General features: G+C 40.1%; 1 protein-coding gene across 1 annotated transcript in view; it reads right to left on the bottom strand.

Moving 5' to 3' along the window:
- PHEX (phosphate regulating endopeptidase X-linked) overlaps positions 1 to 15,843 on the bottom strand; it is a 129,839-nt gene extending 113,996 nt beyond the window's left edge. The window contains exons 1-3 of the mRNA XM_067545292.1: positions 15,720 to 15,843; positions 9,084 to 9,152; positions 4,483 to 4,644 (exon numbers count right to left, since the gene is read on the bottom strand). Coding sequence (XP_067401393.1) covers positions 4,483 to 4,644; positions 9,084 to 9,152; positions 15,720 to 15,843 — 355 coding nt within the window. The remainder of the gene's footprint in view (positions 1 to 4,482; positions 4,645 to 9,083; positions 9,153 to 15,719) is intronic.
- Between the last annotated feature and the right edge of the window lie 4,599 nt (positions 15,844 to 20,442).

The raw sequence follows: 20,442 nt of genomic DNA, 5'->3' as shown, positions 1-20,442 counted from the left end.
GTTTAGATCTTACCCAAAATACCACGCTGCCAGCCAATCCTTTAGTAAATAAAACTAAAGGCTTATTATAAAAAGAAAGAAACAAACTATAAGAGAAATGTTAAAGGATTAAAGCAATCAGACAAATACAATTGATTTGAAAATCCATATATATCAGGTTTTTAATAGAATCGTGGAGTTTGCAGGCTTGTACAGTCCCTCTGGTGTACATCCAATACCTGGATGGGTCTCAGTCCTTTTGTTTCACAGCTTCAGTTTAGTTGTAGATGAGTTGATCCAGTGGTAGGCTGAAGACTGAAGACAAATGGATGAGGTGCAGCTGTCTTTTAATGTCCTTTGGCCTTTGCCATGCTGCTTGTGGAAATTAACAGGAATAAGATGGAGTCCAGGGTCACATGAGTGACTGGTGACTCATCAGGTATATCCCTGGCTTTTCCCCCTGGCCCATTGTACCTCTGAATTTCTTAATTGGCCATTAAGCAGGCTAGTGCTGCAGCCATCCTGTCCGGGGTATCGCCCAGACACACCACAATTTGAAATACAGATATATCAACCATATCCATAACTTCCATTACACATATAACACATGAACATAAACATTATCATCTTACTTAGCACATTACAGCCTTTCTAACAGTACCTGACATAGCATATCTCATATGAATTATGATTTTGATATACTGATGTTAAATAATATAATAAATGCCCCCACCAATCCAGCCAGTGTGACAATCATATCATGAAAGAATATAAAATACCAAAAACATGACTTTATGCCCCAACTATTAGAAAGGCAAGGTGGATGAGAAAATATCAAGTTGGTCCAATAAAAATATTACCTCATCCACCTCATATCTCTAATATCCTGGGACTGACATGGTACAAGAAAACATGCCCAAACTATGTTATCAGACTAAGATTAATAGTTTTCTTTAATGTGGTAAATATTTCATTACCTGGAACTTAAGTAGTAAAGAGTCCTTTAAAGATTTTTTTTCTAGTCTACAACTAGATGTTAAATGGGACAACTACAATAACATGCCAGGGACCATTGAGAATAATTAGAAGACCTAGACCAAAATTTTCAAAATGTGGGTTCCTAAAATTAGGTTTTTCAATTCCATATTTAGGTTCTTAAATAAGGGGCCTGATTTCCAAAGGTGCTGAGCATTCATCAACTCCCACTGAAAGGGGCAGAAACAGCCATAGCAGGGACTGTTGCACTGGTGGGAGGGTGTAAAATGGGGCTGAGCAGAGGGGGCTGGGAACTATACAGCCGAGAACAACACACACAATATAGAGGCATTAGGACCCAGGCACAGCTTCCCCTCCATCCCACCATATAATCTTGGGGGGAAACTGCAAAGAGAAACTGGCCAAAGTCTCCAGCTGGTTGGAGCAGAAGCAGTCAAAGCAGGATCCTCTGCACATTTAGAGAACTTCCTACACTTCTGACTGGGCTTTCTCTACCCTGTCAGCTTGGCTGTTTGCTCCAAGCCTTCCCCTCCCCACCAAATCTCCATCTAAGCTTCACTCCACACCTGCCCCTCTTATCCTCTTCTCCCCGCCCTGTTCCCCCATCCACTCTTCAGTAAACCCACCTCCCACAAATATTTAAATTCGAGGTTTAACATGATTTCCTTTACTAGTGTTATCTGTTAAGAGGGCTAGTACCCAAAACGAGGGTGAGAGGTAGGGCTGGGGGAATCATTTATTTTTCAGAAAATTCAGAAATAATCGGTTCTGAAACTGTTTGGGGAGAGGGAGGAGTTATGCCCTTTGGCTGAGTGTTTGGGGCACTTTCCTGAGATGTCAATCTTCTGTCTGCCTGATCCAGAGGAGGAATTTGAATCCACATCTCCTACCTTCCCATGTGAGCACCTTCATCCCTAGGCTATAGAGCCATTCTTACTCTCTCCCCGGCCCAATGAATATTTATATTTATACGAAGTGGAACTGCTTCAGCAGAAAAGACAGAGCAGAATAGCCAATAGCATACTGCAGTGGTCCCCACACTTTTTATCCCGTGTCCTCCCCACTCCCACTTTACTCCTGTCCGTGCACCCAGTGCCCCTCCAGCTGGGACTGGGAGCAGCCGTGGTGGGGCGGCTCCCCCCCAGAACCCCACGGCTGGGGCTTCCTGCTCTCATCACCAGGATTTTCCCACTGGGAGCCCCCAGCATGGCAGAGTCTCCTGCCGCAACAATCCTCTACCTCCCCTCAGTGGGCCACGTCCCACAGTTCGATGACCTCTGGCTTAGTGTTTAGAGCACTCCCCCAGCAGGGGACAGACCTGAATTCAAGTCTTTGCTCCAATGAATATCTAAGCATTTAAACAAAGCTTCAGTAGGAGAGATTGCAACCAGCCTACCCTAGAATCGCCTAAAACCTGGCGATTAGGGCACTCATCTGGGTGTGGGGACATCTTAGTTCAAGTCTCTGCATCAGAGTGGCCATTCAAACCTGAGTCCCCCACATTGCAGACAAGTGCCCTAACCACTGGTCAAAAGGTGATAAAGAGGGGAACAAACACATGCACTCTCTTTTCTGAAGCTGGGCCCAAAAAACTTTATATCAAATTTGCAAAAAGTTTTGGGTCGACCGAAAACAGCATTTTTCAGCAAATAAACCAAACAATTTTGCCCAAGCCTTTGTGAGCGGTGACATACAGTAGTCTACAGTAATAGCCCACCATGGCTAAATAAACCTTGCTTCAATGTTTCATTAGATCAGGCTTATATATGGTTGCAGTTTGTGCCTGATATGGAGCTACCTAATATGTCGCTTTGGCAGCAGTAAGATTAGGAAAATCAGCATGCAAAGTATAACTTAAACCAGTCTCCAGCAATAGGGTTTAGGGTTCAGAGGCATCCTCAAGAAAGACCTAAAACAGCAATCATTAGATCATGTTCTATAGTGTTTGTAACTGAGTGCAGCTATAAAAACAGTTAATCGTATCTAGAATGAATGTGCACTTTATGCTGACCTTACTGAAGAAAGTTAGTTGGAGAATGCCCTTAAGACGCACCAGAAAATCCCTGAGGACAATAAATTCAATAAGTCTCTTTTTGTGCAACTCTCTACTCTGCTGCACTCAGAACAGGCTGATGTTATTTCAACTAATATGGCAGCAGCACATTTTCATTGTACTATGTTAAGGCACTTCAAGGATAGTATTAAATCTTGCACAACAATATCCCTTCCTTTACATGACTCATCGTTTTAGTAAAGCTTATAAAAATCTGACACTTTTTCCTACCTAACAATCATCATCATCTCTTTTCCTTGCTAGTCTGTAGAATTTCCTGCTGAGGTGGCTTTGCTATAGAGTCCAGCACAAAGTCAGGTCATGTTCAGATAAAAATATCTACCTTCCTACACATATCCACTTTAGGCTATTTTTTTTTTCCAGACATTCTCATAAACAGTTTTCTGTTTTTCTGATGACAGTTCAGATATTTTAATGGGCGCCACACACCTAGATGGCTTATTTACCAGCTGGCTAAGGAACTTAAATGAAGCAGAATACTAAGATCTGATCTGCCACTCTATATAAGCAAGTTAAGTAAACATGCCAAGAACACTGTAAAACACAGTTCTTCAAAACAGCCTGTGGGAACCACTCCACCACCACCTCAGGTAAAATAAGCTTTGACTTAAAATATCTTTGATCAAATAAACACAGAAAGCAGAGGAAAATATCATGAATAACATTGAGTGAAGGTAACTGCACAATATTGATCTAAAAGAACATGTTGGTGAGGAAAATATGATGGCAAGTGACAAAATCACCATGTAATGTAGAAGTCACATTTGTAGCATGTGGACAGCTCTCTGTTCATTTTGTGACAATCAGGCTAATGCATTTCACTAAGTCTTTGTCTACCCTGGGGAAATTTATACTTCGCACGAGTCCTAACGCTGATACAACTGTTAAAACCAGTGATACCCATGGTGTAGAGAAAGCTTGGACAGACAGACTCATTTTTACTACCATTTCATTAAGAAGTGCTTTTCAAAAATGGTGGCAGTAATGGATCCCAGAGATCCCCTTAATTTTAGTTCCCTTTCAACTGAACTAGTGAGAAAATGGTTTGAAAATTTCCCCATGAAAATGGCCTAGAAAATGGTAGACATGGCCTAAAAAGGATCTGATCAAATCCTGCAGTCTTTCCCTTTGGTATCATTCTCTGTTGGCCACACAGTGGGTTACTGGATTCATGTTTCAGAGGGTTGCCAGCAGAAACGTTCTTCCCCACAAACTGTGTTTTTCTCATGTTTTGTTTTCTGTTAATGTACTCTTATCGAAAGCATCAGCAAAAATGTTATAAAAAGAGAACATGATATTGTTCTGTCAGATGTTACTTAACATCAATCTAAATGAAGGAAGGGAATGGAGTCAATATTCATTCTATATAAAGCCTATATATAACAAGCTGCAGTGAAAAGAGCTCTTATTGCTTTCAGAAAGAACATATTTACCTTTTAGCTTGAGGTCCACATTGTGCCTCAACCAAGGATAAATTCCATAGTTTGATGAGTCTTCAGGAATGGGATTATTAGATCTCCAACCATCACAGGCAAACCGAAAAAAGTTCTCACAGGGATCCACAGACTGGTTTATTTTGCTTAAGATGGAGGCAGCTGTAAAGTATTACACGGACTTATGGAATATTTTTAGCAAAATAGAAAATGATGCAAGATCACGTTCTCAAAATGATAGTTATAACATATCAGTTATCAAAACAAGGTTTTTCACTCTCATCTGAAGGACAAGATAATTCCCCGGCATGCTGATGTCTTGCTGTTTCCATAATAACCCTGTTATGCAGAGACTGAGTAATGACTGGCTTTAACTGCAAGAATACCATTCTCCTGTACTAATTAACATCTAGCTTTGCCTATACATAAGCCAAAAAACAGCCAAAATATTTGTGCATTCATTGAAATAAATAATTTGGACAAACCTGCCGTTGATTATTATAATGAGATGATCACTGCATCCAGATCTACAAATATTTATATTTATAGAACTTATTTATAGAATTCTGTTTCTATTCAGGTTCTATGATTCTCCATCTTGCCACGATACAGTGAATTCAATCTAGACATTTAATATCAGACCATGTCAGACATGCTGTAATTAGCACATCCCAAAATTATACATTCTTTACTTTCAGCAGCGTAGCACTAAAGGAAAGAGAGGAAAGAAAATGCCTCCCATTTAATCTTTATGACTGAATGCCCACTGATTGTTATTAGAGATGAGACTCTTCTGATAAAGACATCAACTCTAATAGTCAGTGATTTTTACAAAGTACTTTTCCAAGCCACCCAGACAAATGATCTCTCTCTCGGTTATCAGTAAAACCAAATTCCAGAATAAATGGTTGTGGCATAAAAATGCATGTGATAGCTAGAGTTTCTGATTTCGATGGCATGCATGGAATAGCATACTGATCAGTTTTCTTATCCCCACCTCACTATCAGTCAGAATAGATTTGAAATCTAAAAAAACATTGCTTCTTTCAGGAACAGCAGAAGTCACCTGCACCTATGGTGGATATAACTCAAGAGATTTGGAAGTTCTGCTCAGTTTGGCTAATCATCCATAAATTTTGAAGTTTATCCAAACAATTTTGCTCTAAAAGTTGGATTGGAAGCCTAATAAAATTAACAGATTTTTGCTGGTAATATTTCCAGTTCCTGCTAGGTTTACACAAATGGTAATTACCATAACAATAATTTTGCCTGTCTGAAATTTTTAAATGTTCATGGAATAGCTACAAAGAGAGAAAGTTCAGGATTGGTTGGAGTTTTGATGAAGGTTGGTTTAGTTCTTATTTAATCAGACCTGTCCCTATTTTCACCCATAATGCCTTTACTCTGTTTCTTCCCTCATAGTGTCCAGCAAGCACACACAGGTTTGGATGGAAGGAAAGAAGGAAAGCAAGCAAGCAAGCATACTCACAGACGAGGTCAGCTCCCCGACTACTGCACTGGGCAGCACAGAATGGGGAGGAGGTGAACATCCCTCAGTGCTGAAGGAACAGGTTCAGGACTATATAGAAAGATTGGACATATATAAGTCCATGGGGCCAGAAGCAATGCATCCGAGGGAGTTGGCTGATGTGATTTCAGAGCCATTAGCAATTATCTTTGAAAGCTCGTGGCAATTGGGGGAGGTCCCTGATGATTGGAAAAAGGCAAATATAGTGCCCATCTTCAAGAAAGGGAAGAAAGAGGATCCCGGGAACTACAGACCAGTCAGCCTCACCTCAATCCCTGGAAAAATGATGGAGCAGGTCCTTAAGGCACTTGGAAGAGAGGAAGATGATCAGGAACAGTCAACATGGATTCACCAAGGGCAAGTCATGCCTGACCAACCTGATTGCCTTCTATGAAGAGGTGACAGGCTCTGTGGATGTGGGGAAAGCGGTGGATGTGATATACCTTGACTTTAACAAAGCTTTTGATAGAGTCTCCCACAGTATTCTTATTAACAAGTTAAAGACGTATGGGTTGGATGAATGGACTATAAAATGGATAGAGGGCTGGCTAGATCATCGGGCTCAAGGGGTAGTGATCAATGGCTCCATGTCTAGATGGCAGCTGGTCACAAGCGGAGAGCCCCAGGGGTCAGTCCTGGGGTGGTTTTGTTCAAGATTTTAATTAATGATCTGGAGGATGGGGTACATTGCACCCTCAGCAAGTTTGCAGATGACACTAAGCTAGGAGGAGTGGTAGATACCCTGGAAGTTAGGGATAGGTTACAAAGTGACCTAGACAAATTGGAGGATTGGGCCAAAAGAAATCTGATGAGGTTCAACAAGGACAAGTGCAGAGTCCTCCACTTAGGACGGAAGAATCCCATGCACAGCTACAGAATGGGGACTATGGGCTAGGCAGCAGTTCTGCAGAAAAGGACCTGGGGGTTACAGTGGATAAGAAGCTGGATATGAGTCAGCAGTGCGCCCTGGTTGCCAAGGCTAATAGCATATTGGGCTGCATGAGTAGGAGCACTGTCAGCAGATGGAGGGAAGTGATTATTGCCCTCTATTCGGCATTGGTGAGGCTGCATTTGGAGTATTCTGTCCAGTTTTGGGCCCCCCACTACAAAAAGGATGTGGACAAGTTGGAGAGAGTGCAGCGGAGGGCAACAAAAATGATTAGGGGGCTGGAGCACAAGACTTATGAGGAGAGGTTGAGGGAACTAGGCTTGTTTAATCTGCAAAAGAGAAGAATGAAGGGGGATTTGATAGCAGCCTTTAACTACCTGAAAGGGGGTTCCAGGGAGGATGGAGCTAGGCTGTTCTCAATGGTAGTAGATGACAGAACAAGGAGCAATGGTCTCAAGTTTCAGTGGGGGAAGTCTAGGTTGGATATTAGGAAAAAGTTTTTCACTAGGAGGGTGGTGAAGCACTGGAATGGGTTGCCTAGGGAAGTGGTGGAATCTCCATCATTAGAGGTTTTTAAGCTACGGCTTGACAGAGCCTTGGCTAGAATGATTTAGCTGAGGTTAGTCCTCGTTTGAGCCAGGGGTTGGACTAGATGACCTCCTGAGGTCCCTTCCAACTCTAATCTTCTATGAGTCTATGATTCTATATTAGGCCAAAGACAATCTTAGTCCTTTGTAACACATGCAACCACCTCCTTTTATCTTGCCATACATTCTGCACTCCACTTGTGGTGTCTCAAATGCTAGAGATAAATCTGAACTAAAACTGCAGCTCTGAACTCCCTTGAAAGTTAAGATCCTAATCAACATCTGCCCTATATAGTTTGGGCCCATCTTTACTAAATACAGTGCTTACTACTAGATGCTTTCCCCATAGGCAATTATTGTACAACTTTGAATAGTTGTAAGACAAGCTGTGACTGGAGGGATTCATTACTCAGTGCATTTTGAAGTAAGACATTTGAGTCAAGTGAGTCTCCACTTCTGATTCTGAACTCTCACTATTTTTGTGAACCCAGCAAAACATTTAAGATCAGTTTTGTATTAGCACAACTAACAAACAGGAAAACTAGTTCAGATAAAATACGAGCACCAGTTTTTCCCAAATTCAAAATAAGCCCCATATTTTTTGAGATTCTAAATTATTTAGTCAATTTATTCCAACCTATTGCTTATTATTTTTGTGTGTGTCTCATTTTTGAGGATTCAGCTGCAAGGAGAAGTGCCCAAATAACCAAGAAAAGCTGTTCTTGCAAAGGGTAAAATGGTAATAGTAACTATAGAAAATTTCATGAAAAACCTTGTTCTCATGAGATTTCCAACCAATTCTATAGTCTCAAAAGGTTCACCTAAACAATCAGGGTTTCAAATGCAATCCAAATTCCATACATGATAAGGTTCACCCTATTATTGGAAAAAAAAATACCCCCAAAAGACACCATATTGTCAACTTTGTTTCTAATTAAATATCTTGACAGTTGGATTTCCAAACACACTAAGCATTGGTCTAACTTTGCTCTCATTAAAGTGAATAGGACAACCCCCATTGTTTTCAATGTGAGCAGGGTTAAGCCAAAACTGAGCAGTTTAGAAAATGTCACCCTGCCTTTATAAGGCTTTTAGGCTGCAAACATGTTCTGCCACCATAGGCCCCATCCTGCAAAAATGAGCATATGGTTCTCCAAATGGGCACAGCAGTCTGCCCACATGCAATGAGCTGCAGCATCAGAGCCATTGTCACCACACTTAGTATTAAGTATTTACTAGATCAGGCCCTAAAACATCTATGTAATTATTAACATTTTGCTAATTAGTTGCTTTGCTGGCTACTGAAAGGGAAAATTAATTAATATGAGCATTCCTAAAGTTGACTTTATCTAACACTTGGCCTACAGTAGGAAAAGACAGGATACAATAGAACACAATAGCAATACAAAAACAAAAGCAAAACAGAACTACAGTAAATTGCTGCTAGATTGGTTTTTAAATGATATTAAAATGTATTCATCATTACCAACCCTTCTTGAATTAGAAGCTGTCATGGAATTGTAGAATATTAATATTTCATATTTCTCTCAAAGTATTGTCATTAAGATATAATACAGGATCGAAAATTGTTGCTTACCAGCTTCAATGCATTCTGAAGTCAAGCAATACTGTTGCTTAGGATGAAGGTTTATAAGACGTTGGCTAACTGCAAAATGGAAAAACATATTGAGATAATTTGCACTGGAATTAATTAATTCTTATTGTTTTTAATCGAACGCTGTGTACTCTCTTGTTTCAACACCCCACAGCATACACACTAAACAATGTAATTTTTTTACTCTGTAAAAATATATCTTGTCCCAATAAATTGTACTTTAATCATCATCTCCTCTTCACTAGATTCAAACTGACAGTCCACACAAAACAGACATTACTTAGGCTTGGTCTACACTTACCTCCGCGATTTGTCAGCAGTCGATGGGAGTTACGCAAAAAATTTGCGTAACTCCGTAGACCGCTGTGCTTCTCTTCTGCGCGCCGTCTTCACTGCACTGCACCGATGGGAACCGCGTTCCCGTTGACGCAGAGCTACTCCACTTGCGGGGGTAGATTAACAACATCAACTTCTGGATCAACTGAGCAGGTCTTCAGTGACCACTCAGTTGATCCAGATAAGTTAATCTGAAGGCGGCGACTTTGCCGCCATCAGTGTAGACATAGTCCTACTATCATATTTGTAGGCAAGTAAAGCAACAAGATTTAATTTGCAACATTGCATTACTGTAGCTGGACTGATGTAGCACTCTGTCAATACCTCTGCTAAAGAAGGTTATGATGATTCCACTGTTGAGGAACTATCCCACTCAAAGAAACGAACACATGGAATCAAAGTAAAATAAGAGGCAGACAAGACACTAGACAGGGCTGGAAAACATGGGATCTACTTTCAATTCTTCAACTGACAACCTACGTCACTTCCTCTCTCTCTCTGTGCCGTTGGAATCCTCCCATCCATTGTATTTAGATTGTAAGAATTACGGTGCAGGGACCATTTCTTGCTACTTGTTTGTACAGCATCTAGAACAATAAGTCTTCAGTCTCATTTGGGGACTGCCGGCACTGCCATAAGATAAATAACAACAATAACTAACTAATCCCAATTCTATGTGCATTTCACAGCTGTTAATGTTTATACCATAATCATTGTCAATGGCACATGAGCTGCCCCACTACCCCCAAACTGTGACGTGGGCACACCAGCAGCAAGACTGAATTAACTAGCCTGGCAGCCACATCGGAAGATTGAAGGACACATTCAGGAGTCCACATATTTTGGAATAAAGTATCATCTGGCTTGGTGGAAGATGTGTCATGCATGAATTGGCTCCCCAGTGTCATTCATTTTCTTTGCTTCAGATAAAAATTCCAGCAGCTTTTTTAACAAAATTCTCTGTCTTTCAGGTATTGCGTTTAACAATATGCCTTGGAACTCCCTTCAGAACTTCAGCATAGACCTCCTTAATTTCAGATACTACTGTCAGTCAGCAAATTTGCAGATAATTGCTGCATGGAATGGAGGATAGGGAAGAGTCCTACTGAGGAGATGTGAAAAGACCTAGGAGATGTGAGCAAATAGGGAACACCCATTTCTTCTCATGATGAGCAGGACACAGACGACAGCTAAAAGAAAAATTGGAATATTTCAAGTTGTTACACCTCTGACACTGCTAAGTGCATCTAAAATAATTTCTCCTGCAGGTTTATATTAGTTGGAAGAGAAAGGGGAGATGTTGGAATAACTGTTTGTTTCAACACGGGGAATTTTTTACCCTTCACTAACATTAAAGTATTAGAGCTAGACTTGAATATAAAATATTTTCCTTTATTTTCATACTTTCAACTGTGTAGCTTTAGTAAGGATTAACAACTTGAGAGCTGGCTTCTTTCAAATCAACTTATTTAGAAATTTGTAATGGACAAATATCAGTGGGAGACTACAAAAGCTTGAATTGATTAAATAAAATCATCAGAATGAGCTCTGTAAATTAAGAGGAAAGCACTTAATTTTAAGAAGGACATTCTTAAGCAAATTTAAATATTAATGGTTAGTAGAAAATGCGCTACAGCTCACAACCTAGTGAAAACTCATGAGAAGATATTATGCTGATTCTACCATATGCCATCAAGATTGTGGTCTATAACATGTCTCTTGTCCAAAAATGCAAGGCTACTGTAATAAGATATGTACCTTTTCACTGTAACTCACACCTCGATTCTGTAAACCCTTGTGCATGTGTTTAATGTTTGATTTCAGTGACTTTTCACATGCTAGAAGCTAAACGTGTGTAAGTGTTTGCTTAAGGAGCATGTGCAACAAAGGGCTTGTCTAAATTAACACTTAATTCATGGCAAATGGGGGTGCAAATCTACCCCATATTAACCTGCTGTGCTCTATCTGTGTGGACCCCACTGCAGAGCACTGAAATTCCCCAGTCAGCTATGTCTACTCCCATTCCAAAGTGGGACAGTTACAGTTCCTGTACAGCACACTAACATGGGGTAAATTAACACTGCAGTTTGCCACAAACTCAGTGTTCATTTAGACAAGCCCTAAAGTAAGTCACAATACCCCACCTGTTAGCTGGTAGACCATAGAACTAGCTGTTTGCTGCTAGCTGGCAGAACCTGGACTACAGGCTCCTCATTTCATCTGGTGCCTGAAGCAGGCTGGCACAGCTCATGAAATGAATAGGGAGGGGGAGCCTGGGAAATATGCTGAATTATCAGCACATTTCCTGGGAGCATCTGCTGGTTGGTGTCATATGAAGACCAAGCCAGAAATTAAAGATTCCCTCCCCAGGCAGAAACCCCTGGAAAGGGTGTCAGTTCAGACAACACAGGTATTTTGCCATCCTCCTAACCCACTTTCAAGTTCCAGGGGCCTTGGTGCGCCTTGGTCCGTCCCCTCCGCCCCCCTGCCATTCTCTGCCTGTGGCACACAATAGTTTAGTCTCCTGAGGGCTGTAATACTTTAGTCAAATTCTGATTGTTGGGCTTGCTGTGTTGGTGCTGGGTGTGGGTAATGGCCTGTGATATACAGGTCAGACTAAATGATCTGATGATCCTTTATGGCCTTAAACTCCATGACTCTATGAAACAGGTGCTGCCATTTTGTTTTTCATCATTCTAAAAGCAGCAGCTTGAAAAAGTAGGCATCTCACCTTCAGACAACATTAAATGTCTAACATTGATGCATGACCGGTGGAAAGCCAGTATACCAGAGATGCTAGATCTTGGACTGACATCTACACGTTGTTTATTTGCTAACTTGGAAGATTTCACCCCACTGGTCATTTGTAACCTCATGTAGATTCTCTTACATCAGAAAACTGCATTTTTCTAAAAAAAACAAGACCAATATGGTAATTAAAAAATAAACAAAATGGCTATACAGTGCCCCTTGTGGTTTTCAGCAGAACCATGACCTTTCAGAGGCTTCAGACCACTACTGTGCTTTAGCTTCTTTACGAGTTTTCAGAAGCTGTCCAAGTCTAATATTTTAAAAGGTTATCCACAAAATTTATGTGCAATTCCTCTGGGGGCATAAGTAATAAATTCTCTGAGCTTTGCTATCTTGTAGACCTGACCTAACAATTATGCAAAAGATGTTGAAATGTATCAGTTGTTTCTGTTTTGTGTGGTTTGTAAGGGAATCATTTTGTTTCTTCAATTTTTTTCTCTAAGTATTGTTTTGAAAATCTGCAAATTTTTTAAATTTTGATTTTCCTCCTCTCTCTCCTATTTCCTGAGTTCATTAAAAAGAACCACGTCAAAGATTGTTGGGGAGGGGGACGGGTTGTGTGGTAGGGGAAAATACATTTTTTCCTTTTTCCAGTCTATAATGTTTCAAAACTTCTCCAACTTTTGAAAAGATACCAAGAAGGCCAAAAAAAAAAAATTAAAAGTGAAAAAAGAAGCCTAGCCATTATCCATTCTACTGTACTCAGTGTTAAAAAAGGGAAAGAAGAGGAAGAAAGGGACTGGGAGAAATCTGAAATTTCAAAACTTTTTGGATTTTCAAAAATCAAAACAAAAGTTTCAACACAAAAACATTTGTTTTGTTTAGAAGTTTCCTGTCAAAAAACAATTTTGAAAAACATTTTTGTTTTTGATTAACCCTATTTTTGGGTAGGAAATTATTTCAGTTGGAAAGTTTTGACCAGCTCAATTGCCTTGCCTTCTGATGTTATCAGAACCCATTATTACATACAATTGTGATTATATTGCCCATTACGTTACAACTGTTCATCTACTTTTTAAGGTTATTTCCAGACTTCTAAGAAAGTAAGTAATATAAATACCTGAATGTGAGGAGAACATAAAAACATAAGAATGTAAGAACAGCCATACTGGGTCAGACCAATGGTCCATCTAGCCCAGTATCCTGTCTTCCAACAGCAGCCAATGCCAGGTGCTTCAGAGGGAATGAACAGAACAGGTAATCATCAAGTAATCCGTCCCGTCAGCCATTCCCAGCCTCTGGCAAACAGCAATCCCTGTTTATCCTGGCTAATAGCCATTGATGGATCTATTCTCCATGAACTCATCTGACTTGTTTGTTTTAAACACAAAAATAATCTCAGTTTGTGAAGTCCAAAGCTACCAGCAAAGAAGGCGCAAAGGATATGGAAATCAAGCCTTAAATAGCCTTATTCTCTGGTCTTGCTTCACTGTGCTCTTTCCTCCCCTCTGCTACTATCACCAGAATAGGAGACTAGGCTGAGCCATGAGTTACTGAGTTTACATGGGAATAGGGGCTCCTAAAGATGCTTAACAACAAACTGAATGGCTGTGCTCTCAAAATGAACACGGCCAAGTTGACTAAGGAACCCAAGAGCTGTGCCGAAATCAGTGCATTTCCGAGGTGCATTTCCGAGGTGGCATCTGTTGGTACATTTTATATGGAATCATAGACAGAGCCCCAAGGGAGAGTGACAGTGTGGTGGTAACTAGATGGAAGGGATGTTCAGGAATGTGCCATTCCTATGCATGTCAGATTTTTCTGGAAGATGACGTTATTGGAAGTTTTTGGTATACTCTGGTAGCTGTCGATTGTCTCACTAGAGGATTTGAATTTTTGTGCTGAAAATACAGACAAGAAATCCCTAGTCAGAAAGACATTTTTTCCAGTTTCTTATAAATTCAGGCCCTGATTTTCAGAGATGCTGAGCACCCAAAACTTCCAGTAAGGTGAAAGGAGCTCTGGTGCTCAGCATCTCTGAAAACCAGGCCTTTGGTGGTCTTGATCCTGCCCCCAAAGACATCAGCAGGAGTTTTGCCATTGGCCCAGTAGGTGCAGGATGGGCCCCATTATCCTTATGCAATTGTCTTTTTAACATTACTTTTTTTGTTTGTCTGTATTTTCACGTCTAACTGTTGGATAAAGCACTGGCACCTTCAGTGAACTTTAATTACCAGCTTATATTTTCTCTACAAACATTACATACAAAGAAGAAGAAAACAAACCCTCTTTTTATTATTCCTAGCTGTGTAATACTCTATTCTTTTAAAGTGAAAAAAGCTACCCCAAAATCAATATTTTGACCTCCCCAAAATGCCAGAAGTTATGGATCTGTGAACTTTTACACACATTAGGAGTCCAGCTGAATTATCTGAGACTTGTTATATAACTCGTAATAACTCATGTGTAAGGGTTTGTAGGCTCAGGACCAATGCACTGTAGCCTGTTACTTTACATTTTCCATATAAAAGTTTTCAGCTGATTTTGAAGAGTGGTTATTAATGTAGAGTCTAGGGCTAGTGTACCTTTAAAACAAGACTATAAAAGATCTGCAAGAAATAAAATGCATTAACATTCCCAGAGATCAAATTCACAACTGATGTATAGCTCTGTCAAATTAAAACAAATGACACTGATTTACTCCATGAGGATCTGATCCTGTTGAGCTTTTATGAAATACTGCTCTTCCAGATGGTTTTCATTTAGTAGCAGGTATCTTTGGTACACACACATATCGTTCACATCATTTTATAAATCTGTATATGTACTTCTAAGCAATATTCCAACAAAATTCATTTACAATAAACTCCAGATCCTGGAGAGGAAAATGTTCCTCCTCCACTCTGTTCAATTGTAGCTAATAAATCAGGTGGAAATAGTTTAATTTCATCCAGTATACATTTGATTACCATCTTTGCAAAGATGACTGCAATTCATCATAGAAAAACATTAACTGTTAAAAAAATATGTGCAAGCGTATGCACTATCTACATCTTCTATAGAGCAGTTAGTCAAATCCTAATGAAAACCAAATGAAATGAATAACCACAATGATTCCATAACGCATACACATTACAGTTCAGTTTTCTGCAAGCAGAAAAATATTAACCCATATTAGTCAGAATTTACAAGTTAATCAACATTATTGATACACATAATTTTACCAATCTCTCCTCAAACTATAAAAGAACACAATTCTCAACAGAGTACATTCTACTGAGCATTCAAATTCAAATAAAGTATTCAAAGCTATGTTAGGTGGTGTTTCAGCTCCCAACTATAAAAGTTTGTTTTACAAATGTCTTTATTGAAATATTTGCATTTCCATTTAAAATAAAACAGCAGAAGAAGAAAGGATGGTGCATATAATCAAAAATACGCATAGGTAATCCATACAGTACTTGCATCCGAGCAAGAAGCAGAAAATCTTGAGAGAGTTTCAATTTTGCTATCCTATAATTTTTAACTTACCCAGGAAAAGTGCAACGCCAAGCACTATAGTACCACTTATGAACACACCAAGGGCTATCCGAATGGCTTTGCTGGCAGTCCTCTTTGTGCCTGGCACTGAATTTCCCATTGCTTCGCCTTCCATTAGAATGAATTTAGAAAGTACTCTAGAAGAAATCTCGTGTTCTTTTTACTGCTATTTTGCCAATATTTCAGCTATTCACAAACCCGATCTATAAGCTCTGTCTTTTCTCTCTTTTTCTTATTTACAACTTAAAGTTCCTGTCATGAACCATTTCCTAAGCCCACACTATCTCAAAAAGAAAAAAGACACACATAAAACACTAGCTGTCTTAAGTTTTCCTCTGACCAGGACTTGGGATGACTAACAGTAACTACTTTATTTACAGCTCTTGCTGTCTGCAAAGTCTTTATGAACCAATCGCTTAATAGTCCCCTTTATTAGTTCAGAACATGAATATTTCACATATTGCTGAACAGATATTTTAGCTGCTCAAACATATAGCAATAAAATTCTTTACTATCAAAACTGAACTTCTGGCAAACTTTTTCTATCACTAAAATTGATAAAGTGGTTTTTCTTGCACTTATATAAAGAAGCTAATTATCTGCTAAACATAATTCCTTTTTCTTTAATCATCCTTGCTGATCATTTGTCTTCATCAGAAAAGACGTCCTCTCAAGTGTGCAAATCCCTTTATAAAGTTTCCCAAAGGGGTTTTGGGATATCCTGTAGTATTTTATTTTGGGAACTTTGTGTATGACTGTATGTGCCAAAAATCAGAGTCATGCTCAGATGCAGTGCAAAGCAGTAATTAAGACAGCCTACAGAAGAGTTCTCCCTCCTTTTTTAAATTTCAGACAAGCCATATTCTAGGTCCTGTGGTCCTGCTCTGAATGTTAGTGGAAGACACTGCTTCAGAATTAAGCATTTCTGCTACTGTGAGAGGGATAGCCGAGAATATATCCATTTGAGGCAATAGTGGATGGGGTGGGAGGTTATAGGGTTTTCCAGCTCTAAAGTTTAAACTTGGACAAAGTTGCTCTGGACAGTGAGAGTTTTCCAGCTAAATCCCTGATGAAGTTTACCATTTCAAATAATGATTTTCCTCTGGTCTGAGACAACAAGGGAATGAGCCTGAATTTCTAGTGCAACTGTAGAACTGATCTCATCCTACACACTATTGTAAAAATCTTTGTACAACATATTCCTTGTCAGAGATCATTTGAAAACTAATAACTCACTGATCATTAATATTTCTTGTCTGATGTATGTACACAGTGGATATTAAGAATAGTGGATATATGTTAAAATTCTAACTAAACTGTGTTTAAACCAGGCATGACAGGGTGAGTTGGTAAGCACAAAGGTATGCGTATTTGAGTCTCTGACTAGCCTGATCTTTCCAGCAAAGGCAATGAAGGACCATTTTTTTATATTAGGTAAGCAAAGCTATTAAGCTACCAGTTGGTAGCATGGAGTTTCCTTCATCACCAGACTCCATGGTGCCTTGAAGAAACTTTACTTTGAGGGGGTAACCCTCAGAAGAATCCATTTAAAAGGTTCACTTGTCTATAAAGATAGGGAACCTGAACCTGAAGTGATAAACAATTGAATCAACTGATTCTATACAATACTACTGTATTATCAAAGTGTACAGAGGGAGGTCTCTTCTGAAAGCCAATGACACACTGGTGAGTAGTATCGTTCTGAAATACATGCATTAACACTATGAGGACATATAGATACTTAATGATATTATGTTTTAAAATCTGTGGCCAAACAGGAAGAAACCAGTTTCCTCCGAGGCAGGAGAGAAGGCAGCTATCGACCTGGTCTCCAGTGAAATTAAGGAAGGTATGACCAAAAACAATAGAAGCCCCATTTACATAGAAATCAGCAGGTGGACAGAAAGCTCAGAGGAAGGGAAGAACAGCCTGGGGTCATCCTGCCTCTTAAAGCAAGGTCATGCAACTTTGGAAAATATAAGGAAGGAAAGATGACATCTTTGGCATCTATTACTAGACAGACATAAGGGACCAGAGCTCTTGCAGTTGACAAAGAAGGGTCCTTCAACCAATCAGGGGTTGAGGTTGAAGTCTCGAGAAACTGAGAGGTGAGAAACTTGCTTAGGTAAAGAGCTTTCACCCTAGGTGAAAGCCAGCACTTTGTGCTTCTGTGGAAGATCCTGATGGCGGGAAAGTCAGCCATGGCTGGGAAGAAGGAAGATTAGTGAAAGAAACCAGCTAGAACAAAGCCTGTACCTCGTTAGATTAAGTTTTAAACTTTTAGATGCTTGTTGTCATTTGTGTTTGCTTGTGACTCTTTCTAACTTTATTCCTTTTACTTGGCATCACTTAGCCTATGTCATATTGTTAATCATTTTGATTTTTTTTTTTTTTTAAACTGTAAAGCAACACAGTGCCATGTTAAAAGGAATGGGTGTATTTACCACAGTTACGTTCATAAGCTGTGATGTGCTTTTGTCTCTTTACAAGAATGAACAACTATTATTTCTCTGAACTGCACAGGAGAGGATTGAACATTACAGAGCACATGGTTTTGGCTGTAGGTCGGGGTCACCTTGCTGGTTGTAACCAAGGCCAATGGAAGCCAGGGTGGAGCTATGGGGCTGCAGACAGGCTGCTGGGCTCAGAGCTGCTGAACCAGGGGTGTCTAGTAAACAGAGTGTGACCTGCATGCTTGCAGGCTGGTTATGAGTGACCCAGCCTGGGAGCTACAGCAGCAAAGCATTGTAAGGCACCCATGGCTGTAGGCCTAGTAGTAAAAACCCCTCACTAGTCTGGATTGCCCACTGAACCCTGTAACAATGGGGAGCTTTCCAACTAAATTCTTGATGAAGTTTAACATTGCAAATTTAATTTCTTTTTTCCTCAGGTTTGAGACACCAAGGGATCCACACACACACAAAGTTCCCCTTGGTGAACAAATCTAGGGCATGATCGGGCCCCAATTATAAACTGGCTTTTGGCATGTTTCTCTATTACTAACAGAGAATGTAAGAATGCTTCTGGTTTAAGTGGTGTACGCCCTATTGAGCCTTTTTGTCAGAAATCAGTATGGATGCAGTAGGGTTACCAGCAGGCCATGGTGTTCATCTAGAAAATTTGTAGATGCAGAGTCTACTGCAATGATCTCACCAATTAATCAGGGTTGGGCCGGTCTGTGTTTGGATTATGGGACACTTCAGAAGGAAGCCCTGGAAAAATAGTAGTGAACCAGTGAAAGCCACGCTTTCCTCTAAATCAGTGTTGAACCAAACAGTGTGTGAGTAATAATAATTATACTTGGCATCACTAAATCTTTATGTAATGCACTTCAACTTGATTATCGTCCACAAAAGGCTTCCAAATAAATCTTACATTCTGCCCAGCCACTTTCTCCCACTTTGCTTCACACTTGAAGTTTGTTCACTTCTCCTCCTAGAAAAGTAGTGTAGAATTCCTATTGATTAAATGCCATATTCCACCCTAGAAGTATTTCACTGGGGGGTGAGTGACCTCTCGATATACCTCGGACAGGATTCATCACAGCACTTAGGGCATGTGTACACTGTCAACTTGCTGTGAATTTTTGTGCATCCACATTCAGTGCTCTGCAACAACTGTTGCACAAGAAGTGTAAATACAATGCATTTTGTTCCATGATGAAGATACTCTGGCCTCATTTCTTCGTAGCAGCATAGCACAGTGATGTTTGGGAATAAGTGCACAGCATTCTGATCAGTTATCCCAGGGTGCATTCCACTGCTGTGCTGTATGCTGTCAGATTTTTTTATGCTCCCCTTTCTGGGATTTCTGCTGGAAGGCAATGGCATTCTGGGTTTGGGATCAAAAAGACTAATTCTTATGATTCTTCTTATTTCATCCCATCGTCCATCTAGTGCCATTTTCAAAGCACTGTCAGGGAGCGTGGGGGGAATGCGGATATGTGCTGCAATGCTCACAGTCATGAATATAAACAGAACGCGGGACATCTCCAGTCATGCAACGAATATAGAACGAGGCTGATAAGGGCTCTTGAGGAAGCTGACAACAGACACTTCTCTTGCATCTTTCGTTAGAGTCATCTCACTTGGTAGAGTACCAATTTTGGGCTCAGCCAGCTACTACTAACTGCCGGGACAGAAAAGTGCTGCAGACCTGGACTCACCAGCAACAGCATGAGAACCTCAGGAGAATGTCAAAAAGCCACTTTCTTAGAATTCTGTGCAGAACTCACTCTGGAGCTGCAGAAGCAGACCATCTACATGAGACTAATTGCCACCAGTTAGTTGCTAATCACTTTGGTGTTGGTAGATCAACCATCAGGGCTGCTGCAACTGAGGTGTGTGCTGCTATCAAGAAGATCCTGTCTTCCCAGGTCATAAGACCAGGTAATTTGTAGGCTGCTATTAATGGCTTTGCACAGATAGGTTTCTCTAATTGTATAAAGGTCACTGATGGGACCCAGGTGCCTATTCTTTGTCCCCCAAACCAGGCTTCAGAGCTCATCAACAGAAAGAGGTATTTCCCCATAATATTGCAAGATCTGGTTGATCACCGTGGAAGGTTCACTGATATTTATATGACGTGTTCAGGAAAGGTCTGGACTTTTTAATGCAATGACAAATGGAACTTTTGTACCCCTAGTCTATATGAACATTAATGGTGTTGTCATTCGTCCAGTCATTCTGGGAGATCCAGCTTACCCTCTGCTCTC

Source organism: Emydura macquarii, unplaced genomic scaffold, assembly GCF_026122565.2.
Source record: "Emydura macquarii macquarii isolate MOO-44397 ecotype Brisbane River unplaced genomic scaffold, CSIRO-AGI_Emac_v2 contig_1043, whole genome shotgun sequence".
Taxonomy (NCBI): Eukaryota; Metazoa; Chordata; order Testudines; family Chelidae; genus Emydura; species Emydura macquarii.
Note: the sequence above shows the minus strand (reverse complement) of the source record. Positions and strands in the feature narration are given on the sequence as shown.